The sequence below is a fragment of the Larimichthys crocea genome, chromosome XII (genome assembly GCF_000972845.2).
Source record: "Larimichthys crocea isolate SSNF chromosome XII, L_crocea_2.0, whole genome shotgun sequence".
Taxonomy (NCBI): Eukaryota; Metazoa; Chordata; class Actinopteri; family Sciaenidae; genus Larimichthys; species Larimichthys crocea.
This window is the reverse complement of record NC_040022.1, coordinates 25,429,672-25,442,600: the sequence shown is the minus strand read 5'-3', so window position 1 is coordinate 25,442,600 and position 12,929 is coordinate 25,429,672. Positions and strand designations below refer to the sequence as shown.

The window sequence follows — 12,929 nt, the reverse complement described above, 5'->3', positions numbered from 1 at the left end:
AGCTGAAGTAGTTTACAGTAATGTGAAGTACGGTAAATTACACTTACTTGGGTCACGGAACGTTCCTGTGCGTACCAGAGAAAGTCATGTGGAGTGAATAAAATGAAAGACACTAGTCAGTAAGTGTTCTTTAATGATGCAACATTAACTTGATGCATTTGTTTTTAACACATTTCAAAAGGGAACCATAAAGGAATAAATCCTTGTCCACACCCTTTTCTTTCTCTGCGTCCTCTCATCCAACCTTCCAACTCTTACCACATTCACAACACATTAATCTGATTATGCAGACTACTCCTGTTTGTTGACATCATATCCTCCAACATTATATCTAAGCCAGATATTTATTTACCTCTGTCAGTGATACCTGGATACATGTATAATTCATACAAAACCTAAAAACAGCAGCAGTTTATTTTACGACTTCCCTTCAACACCCAAAGTTGTTCTGCTTTTTCTGCCAGATTACCGTCTCACAGCAAAAGCAAAAGCCACAGCTGCCCAAAAAGCGAGAAGTGTGTGTTCATTTTTAAATTTAATGTCTAGAATGACTTTAATCAACGTTCTTCTTCAGCGGTGGTGTGGGAATTAGATTCTATAAGTGCTCTCCCTACTCCTCTCCCACTTCTTCTAAAATGTCTTGGCTGCCAGGCCTGTGGCCATCAGGCTTGACGTATTGTGTGGAGAGGCTTTAAATATTTAACAGAAACGCCGCCTTAATTTCAGTCCTTAGATACTGGGCCTGCTCTGCGGGTGCACACTCAGCCAACGACCAGCCACCCACGCAGTCTAGTTCTCGCTTACCAAGTGAATATTGGTACTGTAGTGGAGCAATTACCAGAACATGTCTAATTCAGCAGTTATAGGCATCCAAAGAGTGGTGTGGGAATGCAGCAATGTGATAAAACAGCCATTAGACTGTTTAAAGAGCCCCACTCTGAGATAGAAGCCAATATATACACACACACAGGCACTTGTAATGAGCACTTACACCTGACCGACCTACACCCAGATGGACTGTCCCTGCCAGCAACACTCTGATCCCTTATTGGCCATCAAGATTTAAGCCGACTACTTTGTCAGTCTGGGAACAGGAAAAATGTCCTCTAGATTTCTGGCAGTCACAGCTGTAGCTAAACTTCTAATCAATTTGTGGCTGTTCTCATAAAGATTCAAGATCTGACCAGATGGCTGGTTAGGCTGTAGGCACTGTTTGGCTCAGTTCTGCTCCAGTCTAGTGAATCCGTCTGACAGCTACATAGTCTGAAAAAACAACACACAAATGGCTCACGACACACACACCACACACACACACACACACACATGTGCAAGCACGCAATACTAGTGAGTTTGTGTGACCAGGTAACGGACAAGGAGCCAGCGGCGTGCATGCTTGTACACCACTTGCTGACTATGGCACAAAAAGACCGGAGCATTTATGAGAGCTAACCGTAGAGTTGAAGACACCAGGTGAGTGGATGAAGCTCTCAGCCAGCAGAGTGTTGTAAGGAGAGGTAACCAGTACGAGTCTGTAACACAGGTTCGTCAGAAGGTGGTTTCCCATGGTCGCTGCAAGACACAACATTTAAGAATGAACATGAACATAAACAGCCTCTTATTTTTGCCTCAAACGTATGCAAAGCGAGCACAAGCAGAAACACTTCACAATAGGTGTAACGTTTTGAAATTCACGTTTCCGGACTCAGTAATAACATCTGGAATCATAAAAATATTACCGTTTATGATGGGGCTATTTTTGTTATGCCGGTGTTTTATGGAGTAATGCATTTCACAGTGTTCTCCTCAGTGTTTATGCCTGATGATTGTAACCTTTGAGTAAGAATAAAATTGCAGGGGAAAGGTACTGTTTGGAGCACTGCCATTCTTTTTTTTTTTTCTGTGACTCCTGACAATGTAGTCAGATGGGGGAGACAGTAATGCATGCCATTATGTGTCTAGGGGTGCAGCCATTGAAACACAGTTAATTTCAGTGAAATGTGAATGCCACTACAAGACAAATATAATTCAAAGAAATGGCGCACTGAGAATGTTGTATAATGCCCATGTATGCTCCAGCCTGAGGCAACTCAAACGAAATGCCATGAAATTAAAATAGGACAGCATGACGGAGAGTGTCCAAGGCAAAGTGCAACCTTCAGGTCTCACGCTTACCGTTCATCACACAGCAAGAGAGCAGGGAATTCTAAAAAAAAAATAAAATATGCGTCACACACAGCTATTTATTTGTCTCCCCTCCTCTTTCACTTCCCCTGTCCATCTTTCTGGCATGCCACACAAACCCCGTTCCCTCCATTCTCTGGCTCGTGCTGCTTTCTTGACTCAACCACATTTTCTTAGTTCCTCATGCCAGAATTTTTTTTTTTTACAAACAACACCAATTAGTTGGGATTAGCTGCCTATGTGTACCTCATAGAATATCCTGTAGAAAATTAAAGGAACTGGCTTTAAGTGAGGAGAGGAAGTAGGGCAATGGGAGCCTGTGTGTGGGTGCGTGTGTGTGTGTGTGTGTTTGTGTGTGTGTGTGTGTGTGTGTGTGTGTGTGTGTGTGGTGTGTGTATTAATGCAGGCCTCATCTTCTGGACACATATACTATTGTCAGGAAGAGATTGTGGTTCATAAAGAGTGAAGTGGAGAAATCAAAGAGATCGAGAGATGCCAGCGTAACAACGCAGCATCTCTTCTACAGATTCAGCCTCTTTAATTACTCCTCCATGATAGTGCCTCTCCCCACATAACCCTCTTTTCCTCTAACTCCCTCCTGCACTCCCCTTTGTCTTTCACTTTCTGCCAACTGACAAACTTTTCTCAGAAGCCCAGAAAATAAAGGCTTCACAGCACAGCTGCTTGTGTTTGACAGCGCAACATGGAATGATCCACATCTCTCAACGGCGCTGGTGATTGCTCTATCGTGACGAAAAGCTCGCGAAACTAACCCGTCCGACCACACACACAGTACCTACATACATACATACACACGCACACACCCCTCATCCATCCAGCTCACTTGTAGCACCCCTCTTCCTCACCCCCTGCCTTGCTTCTGTCACTCTACTCAATTAGAATAATTACCCCCTGTTCGCTCACACGCTAATCAGTTCATTAAAAAGAAAATGGATGAAATTAGCATAGAGAGTGACGGCTGATTTAGCAACTGCCTCTGTGTCCTCATCAACAGCCCCCCTTACCCTCCTCCTCCAAAATCCAGAACCTGAGCCCTGACGTTGTCCATGCCGCTCATGGATGTGGTGGTGGTGGTGACACCATCAGTTGCTGAGACAATTAGTGACTACACAAACATTTCTGACTTCTTCAGGTCTGGGCTGTGTGGGTTCAGAGGGGATGCATGTGTCACTGCATTCAGGAAAAGGAAAAAAATGTGTGTTTGGATATGATTGATTTCACACAACTATAAAAAAGGTTGAAGGAGTTTAAACTAGGGATGGCACTCTCAGGTTAACTTATTGTACATTACTATTACAATAATTTGCTTTAATAATCATTTCACGCACAAGCTTTTTATGATATATCACTAGATACATTAATGATTTCTGTGGAAACACAACATAATGCAACACAGTGCAGATTTATTGTGATATTAATTATTATTAAGATATTTTTTTTTTGTAAAAGTACAAAATAAAATTAAGACAGCAAAGACAAATTGCAAGAACTGGTTGATTATTCTGTTGGTTATCAACAGTCGAGAGAGAATTATGCTCACAGATTTACTTGTAATTGATGCAGTGGTGGAATTTACAGTAACTACTTAAAATTAATCAACTATTGCACTTGACTATTGTACAGTTTGATTGGTACTTGCACATTACATAAGTATTTCCATTTAATGCTACTTTATACTTCTAGTCCACAAAACTTTGGAAGCCAATAATCGGATTATAATACAAAAAATATAATCAACAAAAGAAATTTGATGTACTATTCGGATTAAGCCATCATTATATAAAGAAGTTGATTAGCTCCTCTTTTACCAGCTGCATTACCAAGTGCTTATAGATTAATGTATTAATAATTATAATCCAGTTATATATTTTATATTATTCTGAAATGGGCCATTCTGCATAATGAGTACTATATGTAATATGAGTTCTTCCAACATATATGTGTGTGTGTTGTAATATATATATTTATATATTATATATCTCTATGTGTGTGTGTGTGTGTGTGTGTGTATACACACACATATATATTATATATAACATGAGTTCATTGGGTAGTTTCCAGAAAGAACATAAACTCACAAATACCACCAACACACCCACACACATATTCACATAATGGAGTGTTTGAGCTCTATATATTTCTGCTGTTGCTAAGTGCTTTTACTGACCAGCAGCTGCCACTGCATTACAAACCGAAAGCCACCACCTACCAGGCAGCCTTCAACCATGTGTTATTCAATTTAAGATACATGCATTGCTGTTCTAACTGCTATTAGCTGGTCAGCCCACTGGCTGCAAAGCCATCTGAATCATTAGTTAACCTTAATACATGTTGTATTTCATCATCCTGTATATTATCATAAGTGCACATTCAATACTGAATAACAGTGCTTTGCCTTAGCTCTGTACTCTCTATTCCCGTGCTTTATTTGTTATTGTGCCGTTGTGTAAGCCTATATGAGTGTGTGTGAATCTAAGTGTTTGGGTGCATTTAAGCGTGCATAACTTAACAGAGGGGAAGCGGAGCAGTGATAGAGGGAGGCCTCACCACGGTTGAGTGTTGGGGTGCTATTGATATCTCCCGCCATGAAAGAAGATTCCGTCTGCTTCCGAACCGTGTCGTTCCACATCCTGCGGATCCGACTCTGGAAGAAGGAGCACAGCGCAGTGAGTGGCAGCAAACAGACAACAAGTTAAATATAGAAACGCGGCGGGTAGACTTTGTAACTCAGTGGGGCTGCTGTAATCAAAACTGTGGGGCTCGCTCTAATCCGCAAAGAACAATAGGCAAACGTGCCAGACAAAGGGATAGAGGCGTTGGGGAAAGAGGCACACAGCTATGTCATGTTATCAAGAGTGGTGCTAATAAACTCGAGATGTGTAAGACACGATTGCAATATTTGGAAGCGTTGTATTACACTGTGGGGAAGCTTATTTGTTCATTTTAAGAACTAACTGTCAATATGTGTGTATTGTATGTGGCTGTGCCATTGTACATATGCATGCCCAGTTTTTACGCATGCCTGTGTCTATATATAGTACGTTGACTATAAAGGATATTTAGATTAATGACTCATCTACTGCGGTAAGCACAGAGCTGCTGGTGATGAATAGAAACATAAACGTTAAAATTTCACAACAGGTTCAGATCTAATCTGGCTGATTAGACCAGATCAGCGGCAGAAACAACAAATACCCACATGAAATAACATGATGTATATATTAATACTGCTCTGTCACTGAGAACAAAATGTATTCTAACACCGATGTTTCACATGCTTCTCTCGTCACTGGCAAACAACGTGACTGTGGGTTGAAAAGCGAAGTAAGTAAGTAAATTTGAGCGCTTCACAAAGTAATCTGTGAGTCATTGGTATTGATCAGCAATCAAACCCCCGCAGATACACTCATTTTGTACTTTAGAATTACATAAGAGACCTTTTAAACAAGGGAAAAAAATATAACAGCACGGTGAGGAAATTTCTCTTGTTTCCAAAGCTATTCATTTTGTTTTGACACCATTTTTGACAGTGTTCTAAATAAAAAGTCAGATGGTATCAAGAGACTCATTTGATTCAAAAAAATTGATTTTTTTTTTTATTTCATTCCACAGAAACAAGCTGATTTCCACTGAAAACAAGTGAAATCATTTTGCCGCACGGGCAGATTTACTTTTCATTTGCTCACGGAAAAAACACAATCCTAAAACTCAGTGGGGGTCTGACTGATGTGTAAAGATGAACAAAAGTACTGCTTTGTGTGCACCAACATTCATTTATGTGTGTGTGGGTCTATCCTGTCCGCACCTGTCTGTGGGCTGCTGCATGGCGAGCTTGGCTGCCGCTGTAGTAGCGGTTGTTGGCACGCAGGCCCGAGTTCTTCAGGGAGCCGTGGGAGCTGGTGGTGGAGGTGCGACTGCAGCAGTAGGAGTGACGCAGACACTTACTGTACTCCTTATGGACCTGTAAAAAAAAAATAACACCACCAGCACAGTGGGCAGGTTTTAAAGCCGCTCATAAACACAAACACTTAGTTCAATAGCCTGGACCCAATGTGGGGCAACAGAGGCTTTTAACAAACAGCAACAACTAAATGTACTTACTGCAATTACTCTGAATGTCAGCATTTCTTCTTTCTACTAATGGTGACCATAATAATACAGAGACTCATTTTGGATTTCTTACCTTCTTCTGGAGGGCACAGTGGAAGATGAAGATGAACATGCCCTGGAAGGCATTGAAGGTGGTGAAGAGGTAGGCCATGATTACTGTGTTCTCGTTGATAAAGAGGAGGCCAAAGGCCCACGTCAGCCCCAGGAGGAACAGCAGAGCAATGGCCCCCAGAGCCCATGACCTGATGGAATTTGATGCACAAAAAAAAGTCAATTTAATTTAATTTTTAATCAGAAGTTTCTTAAAAAACACACACACTTGTCTCAAGGAGTATGACTCCCATTAAATTAAACTAGAACTCACTTAATGTTATCCAGGCGGCTGGAATCAGGTTTGAGTGCTGAAGAGTTGCGGACCATCTTGTGTAAAGTGATCATAAGGAAAATGAGGTTGAGCTGAGGACAGAACAATGGAACAATCAGATAAATATGCAGTGAACTTTACGGTCTGTTCCAAAAATACTGACTTTGTACTGTTAATAACTTCACAAAGCAAGCATGATGAAATACTTTTGGTTTGGCTGGTTGATTTGAAAATAGAGAAGGGAATAATACTGTCTGACAGTAAAGCTAATACCATAATAACAAATGAAACGGGTCCAATGAAGCTCCAGATGAAGTAGTTATCCACTCGCAGCCAGCATCTGGAGTGGCACAGAGGAGAAGAGAGAGTTACACGCAACTACGCTCAGGAAGAAATACATACACACTCAGGCACGTGCACACAAATGCGCGCACACACAGGCAGGCATGCACACACTATTTCCCTGTCTCAGTGGATTATCTTATGAAGGCTAATCATCGGGCTTTGGCTAAGTGTGTTCAGAAAAGCTGGTCCGCGGGGAGGTGCAAGAGCTGTTCACACAGCACTGCATATTACATTTCCAGCTGGGGGAATAGCGTAATCCTACTTCTCAATCTGCAGGTGCAAAAGGCCTGTCTTCACACGTACGCTTTCTTGGTCCCATAGCTCCTGTAGTCTATGGCCGCAGAGATGCCCACCACCAGTGCAGGGAAGCAGTATCCGCACAGATAGTAGTACTTTTTGCGGGAGTACTCGCTCTCAAAGACCTCCACCAGCATGAGATAGAGCTGCACACCCTCTAGACACATCCAGGAGAAGGCGGCCAAAAAGAAGAAATGCAGAAGACCAGCAAAGATGGGACAGGCAATCTGAGGATAGCGGCAAAGGGAAAGAGTAGAGGGAGGAGAAGAAGAGGAGGGACGAAAGGATAAGAAAGGAAGGAATGAACAGAGTCACTATCAAATAGTAGTTTTGGACATTCACAGACGAAAATGAAAAACTGCCCTCTGGGTGACTGGCTCTTTGCATATTATTGAGTGGTAATTCATTACTCAGTGCAGTAAATGTTTTATAGAGTAACGTAATGACACACTTCCTCAATTTTAGGTTCACAGTCACGATTCAATAAAAAGTTGTGTTATGCTGTAACTCTCCATGCCATTTTCAAGTTGGAAAATACAAAAACTAACCTGATCATGTCATTCACTTTCGTTCAATGTCACAGGCGTGTCAACTGAGGGGATGTACTGCAGTACTGCTTTATCAAAGGGGCAATAAAAATCTAATAATACGTTCCAAGCAAAACCCCATTTTTGGCAGCTATCAGGCTTGAATGTGGCAACAAACTCACATGGTATTCTGTCTTGTCGATGCCGATGAGGAAGAGCAGCTCGGCGATGAAGAGGTTGATGCACAGATTCTTGTGGATGGTGTTGCGGTCTGTCTGCAGGCCCCGCAGGAAGCAGAAAGTGGAGATGCAGATGGCTAGACAGACCAGGGAGATGACAATCCCCACCCAGGTGATCACAAACAGGATCAGTTCATGCATTCGACCCTGGTACTGAGGTACGGGTAGTGTGGCATAAACAAATGTGGGGTGAAAAAGGAGAGGACAATGGGACACAGATACAGAGCAGAATCAGACAAACAGAGAGGGGAAAATATAGGACAAGACAGCAGAATGGGAGATGAGGAGTACAGAGATAGATGGGAGAACAGTGGAAGGAAGAAACAAAAGGGGGATAGATAGAACAGGGGGAGGGGAGAGAAAGAGCAAAATTGCTTTATTTAATATTTGTAAATATATGCAAGGAGCTAAAGTGTAGAGACAAGAGACAAGACGTCCTGAAAAAAATACATGACATTCAAATTCATGTGAATGTCAGCTAGAAGTAGCAGGACATGAATTTGTAAGCGTGCGTCTCCCTGAACGTCGGAGTGAAAGAAGGAAAAGAGAAAATTCAAAACAAAGAGCTTGTCAGCCTTGAGAGGATACATTAATGTGCGTGTGTGTGAGGGTGTGTGACTGAGAGTGAGCGAACACTAATGCTTGCACGAATGAACGTCTGCATAAATTACTCCACTTCCATTTTCGCCGCGTGCCTGCCACGCCCTTGTTTACTTACATCGGGTTCGTGGTGAGCCATGAGCAAGGCGAAGTTGGTGAGGTGGCTGCAGGAGCAGGTGGTGTGTGTGCTGTTGGTATCCAGCAGCCTGCAGCCCTGCGATGACCACTGGCCTGTCATGGAGCGTTCAGAGTAGTTCCAGAAGGAGCAATTTGGAGTGTAATAATTCTCCAACTGAGGAAAATAAAACAAATGGAGGGATCATGCAACATACTAATGGGATATGTCAGACTGTAAATTAGGCATTTTAAGGACTGAATTAGGCCACCTGTAGGTGTTTAAGTGTGAAGACCACAGGTTCAGTGAGAAACACTCTGCTGGACTCTTTATTGATGGAGGCAGCAATAACATGGGAGTTGACCGCCAGGCGCTTCTTTTCATGGCTTAGCCCGTCCACTTCATTCTTCACTGTGGCGTTCTTGGTGGACAGGAAGGATCCCAAGTTTTTATATAGAATGAACACCACCTTGACTTGTCCTGCACATTGGAGGGAGAGAAACGTAAAAAAAAGAGGAAGAGGAAAAAATGAAACAGAGAGAATACGAGACCAAGAGTGAAGAGAAAAAAGGCAGATGTTATATTAAAAGGGAGATACAGACTGAATGATAAAGGGGGGAGGAGGAGGCATGGGAAGGAAAAAAAGACCAAATACAAAAATGGGGGCATAATATGGTAATGGCAGCGAGAGTGACAGAGATAGAGAGTGGGGAGTGACAGGGGGAGTGAGAGGGAGACAGAGAGACAGAGTTAGTGAAGGTTAGAATGATGGTAAGGACCGTTTCATTTTGACTGGTGGAAGAGAGCGAGATTTAATGTGGAGGGCAATGGAACATTCATCCCTCAAGCATTCACAGATCTCTTATTATTCCATATGAATATTTCATGTGCGTTTGTTTCAATCATTCTAATCTCGTTCCTACTGCAGAGTCGAACGGAGACAGAAAACAGAAAAGGGTATGGGGATGAGGGGCCATGGAAGGAGGAGGGGAGCGATGGAGAGTGGGGGGGGGGGGAGGGGGGGGGGGGGGGGGTTAGAAACAAGAGAGATGAGAGAGAGGGATAAGATGGCGGAGAGACGGAGCGAGGGAATGGAATGGGGAAGAGAGAAGAGAGGGAGTGCTGAGATTGCTCTGTCAGACTGGGGCCGATTGTAATCTACACGCCTCCCCAGCTATTCTATTAAGGCTGCTGTTAAGAAACCATCAAGAAAAGAAATTGTCTCAGCACTTTTGTTAATCTGATTAGCCTACTATTATGAACCAATAACGTAGTCAACTGCATGCAGATTGTTTTAAGCTTGCATGAAAATGCAGATGGAAACATAAGAGTGGGCTGCAGAGGACAGTACGATTTTTCAGGCCTTGGAGTGAGGATGGGGCGGGGTAAGGACTGCTGACCGTTGCGACTGTACTGTTTGATTGTGGAAGCCGAGAGCTGGATGGTGCTGTCGCTGGCATAGTTCTGTGGGAAGGACAAGTCCTGCAGGTCCATCTCTGTGTTGAGAACATGCACCTCGAGATCTGATGAAGCACAGCACGCAAAAATATTAATCTATGCTGTAACAGATGTAAAAAAAACAAAACAACCAAGGATAATTTGAGTCACATCCTCGGGGTACGGAGCTGATCCAAACCATGTTTTATCATACATTACATACATCACCATAATTAACACGATTAGTACTGTTTTCTTACCAATGCTGGCTGCTCTGTCAGAAAAGTGATTCCCATACATGTTGTTGGCAAGCAGGAAAGCTCCTTTTTCTAGGACATCCAGTAGCATGGTGGCAGTGTGGGCCTGCTCCGTGCTGTTCATGTCCTGCCACGACTCCAGGGCCTCGGGACGCAGCAAGTTGTCCACTGTCTGCACCACCGCCTGGCACATGCAGGAGGTGTAGCATTCATGACTATTACTGCTATTACTGGGAACACTTTACAACAACATACACAAAATCCTGAGCAGTTGACAAGAAACGAGTAACAAACAAATCAAGAACTAACTGATTAATATTGAATAACTTACATATAGTGACAGATGTGAATATTGTGATAATGCTACTTGTTTTTTAGTCTTTAAAGTAATCATGAAGAACAGATATTTAGTATGATATTCTGCTGCACATGACAGGACTCAAAACAACATAGGCCATAATAATAGGGCAATAATTATTATTTACTGTTTTTGTGCCACTTAGTACACAATTCTGAGTAACTCAGGAACAATTCATTAAGAAATAATGTCTGTTCCCAGTTCCCAGGAGGTTCCATTAACTATTAATCAGTAACATCATTTAGTTCTTGATTACTTTATTACTCATTCTTCGATAATTACTCTTTGTACCATATTGTTAGGTGTAAACATATGACTTGACCACTTCAATATACAAAGTCACTACTATTTAACTATAATGTCCGAGAAACTCATCACTCCCCTGCACTACATTTATTACTGTGCTGTCAGACATATCACCATTCTATTTCACACTTACAATTCATTTAATGGCAATTTTGATGGTTGTATCAGCTATCCAATTTATTGGAGTAGCCTGCTTGATGAATCATGTAATTCTCTTGCTCAGGCCTCTCAAAATGAAGGATTGACTGCTGTGTGGAATAAAGAGCGTTGCTGTTAACAAAATGAATTTTGCATCAGAATGCGCTCTATCCGCTACAGAAGACAAAGACGAAGGGTTCTTGGTTTATCCCTTGAACAGTGCGGTTATACTAAGCTACCTTGCAGCGAGTGACAAAAAATAATGGTCTGTTACATACTACACAGCAGCCTTTACATTCATCTTGCACCGACAGAGATCAGAAGATGCGGTGTCATATTACAATACGCTGCAGACAGGTCAAGACACACAAAAGGCTGTGTGCTGCAGAGTGCCGCATTTCATCATTACGAAGGAGCATACACAAGGCCTTTTCATGATATTACATTACAGCTTTCTCAGAACTAGAGATATTGCACAAATATTGAAAAAGCACAGAGGGGTGTAGTAGCACAAACTGTTGCCTTTCATACTATCGTCAAATTACATTTTCTCAGAGCCGCAGATATTGTACCTTATTGTACAACACAATGAGGGCCAAGGCCAGTATTATACAGTTAGGCACAGTCCAACGAAGCTAAGATTATGTCAAAGACAGATGACTTCCACATTAACTGAACCCATATTTCAAAGATATCTACCATAAGCAATAGAAAAACTATAAATCAGCTTTCACTGCTCTAGGAAATACACTAACATTTAAATACTGCACTTGTTGTCTGTTGGGAGTTATATCAAAACTTACTTACACACTGCTCTTCTGTACAAACCAGAGAAATGATGATTCCAAAGGCAATATAAATCATAATACAGAGCACTGAGCCAAAGGAATCTCATCCACAAACCCAGTCTACTCTAGGATTTATCTTCCCTATTCTTAGTCACATAGCAGTCCCACTCCACAGGCATGTAAAGCAGGCAGATAAAAGAGAAAAGCTACCTGAATGTAAGCTCGACAGGTCCGCTCTCGCTTCTGGAGCTGGAAGGCAGAAAACAAAGCCAGGAATTAAATAGCTAAACAAAAAAAACTGTAAATTAAAAACTCACTCGTCCTTGGATGTGCACTAGGGGGGTAAATTCACATTAACCTCGGCGTCCTTTTCTAATGCTCGAATTAAATATAGGCGTGAGCATGTGTGTACTTAAGAGTGTTTGAGGGTTTATACTTTCTTCTACCTTGTTGTAGTTTCGTGCAGCTGACTCCTTGTTTCCAGGCCTCAGGGCCTGAAGCTGAGCGTCCAGTATGTCCAGCAGTTGCTCAATCAGTCGCACCGTCGAGCTGACATCTCCAGCCTGAATCCGACCCCGTGTGTGGTTCATCAGCTCTCCAGCTATGTTGGCAGCATTCTCGCCGCTCTTTATCTGCACATGAAGACACGCAAATGAGATACACGTATATATTCATCTTTACATACAGGGAGGATAAAACAGATCTGCTTCAATTAACTGAGTGATATTTACAGTGGCTGCTGAACGCAAACTGGTGAATGTTCACATGCACACAAAGATGATGAGAATAATCGAGTCTCAGAACTAACAAAAAAACTTGTACCATTTCTTCAGTACCAGAAAAAAA

The 12,929-nt window shown here is 42.2% G+C and overlaps 1 protein-coding gene across 3 annotated transcripts in view; it reads right to left on the bottom strand.

The window, feature by feature from the left end:
* adgrl1a (adhesion G protein-coupled receptor L1a) overlaps window positions 1–12,929 on the bottom strand; it is a 146,358-nt gene that overhangs the window by 10,913 nt on the left and 122,516 nt on the right. For all 3 annotated transcript variants that reach the window (XM_019264986.2, XM_019264985.2, XM_019264987.2), the window contains 13 exons: window positions 12,530–12,715; window positions 12,294–12,332; window positions 10,497–10,677; window positions 10,200–10,322; window positions 9,071–9,279; window positions 8,803–8,976; window positions 8,028–8,237; window positions 7,325–7,545; window positions 6,950–7,016; window positions 6,677–6,768; window positions 6,386–6,554; window positions 6,008–6,163; window positions 4,750–4,846 (listed from right to left, as the gene is read on the bottom strand). In XM_019264986.2, the coding sequence (XP_019120531.1) occupies window positions 4,750–4,846; window positions 6,008–6,163; window positions 6,386–6,554; window positions 6,677–6,768; window positions 6,950–7,016; window positions 7,325–7,545; window positions 8,028–8,237; window positions 8,803–8,976; window positions 9,071–9,279; window positions 10,200–10,322; window positions 10,497–10,677; window positions 12,294–12,332; window positions 12,530–12,715 (1,924 nt within the window). The remainder of the gene's footprint in view (window positions 1–4,749; window positions 4,847–6,007; window positions 6,164–6,385; window positions 6,555–6,676; window positions 6,769–6,949; window positions 7,017–7,324; window positions 7,546–8,027; window positions 8,238–8,802; window positions 8,977–9,070; window positions 9,280–10,199; window positions 10,323–10,496; window positions 10,678–12,293; window positions 12,333–12,529; window positions 12,716–12,929) is intronic.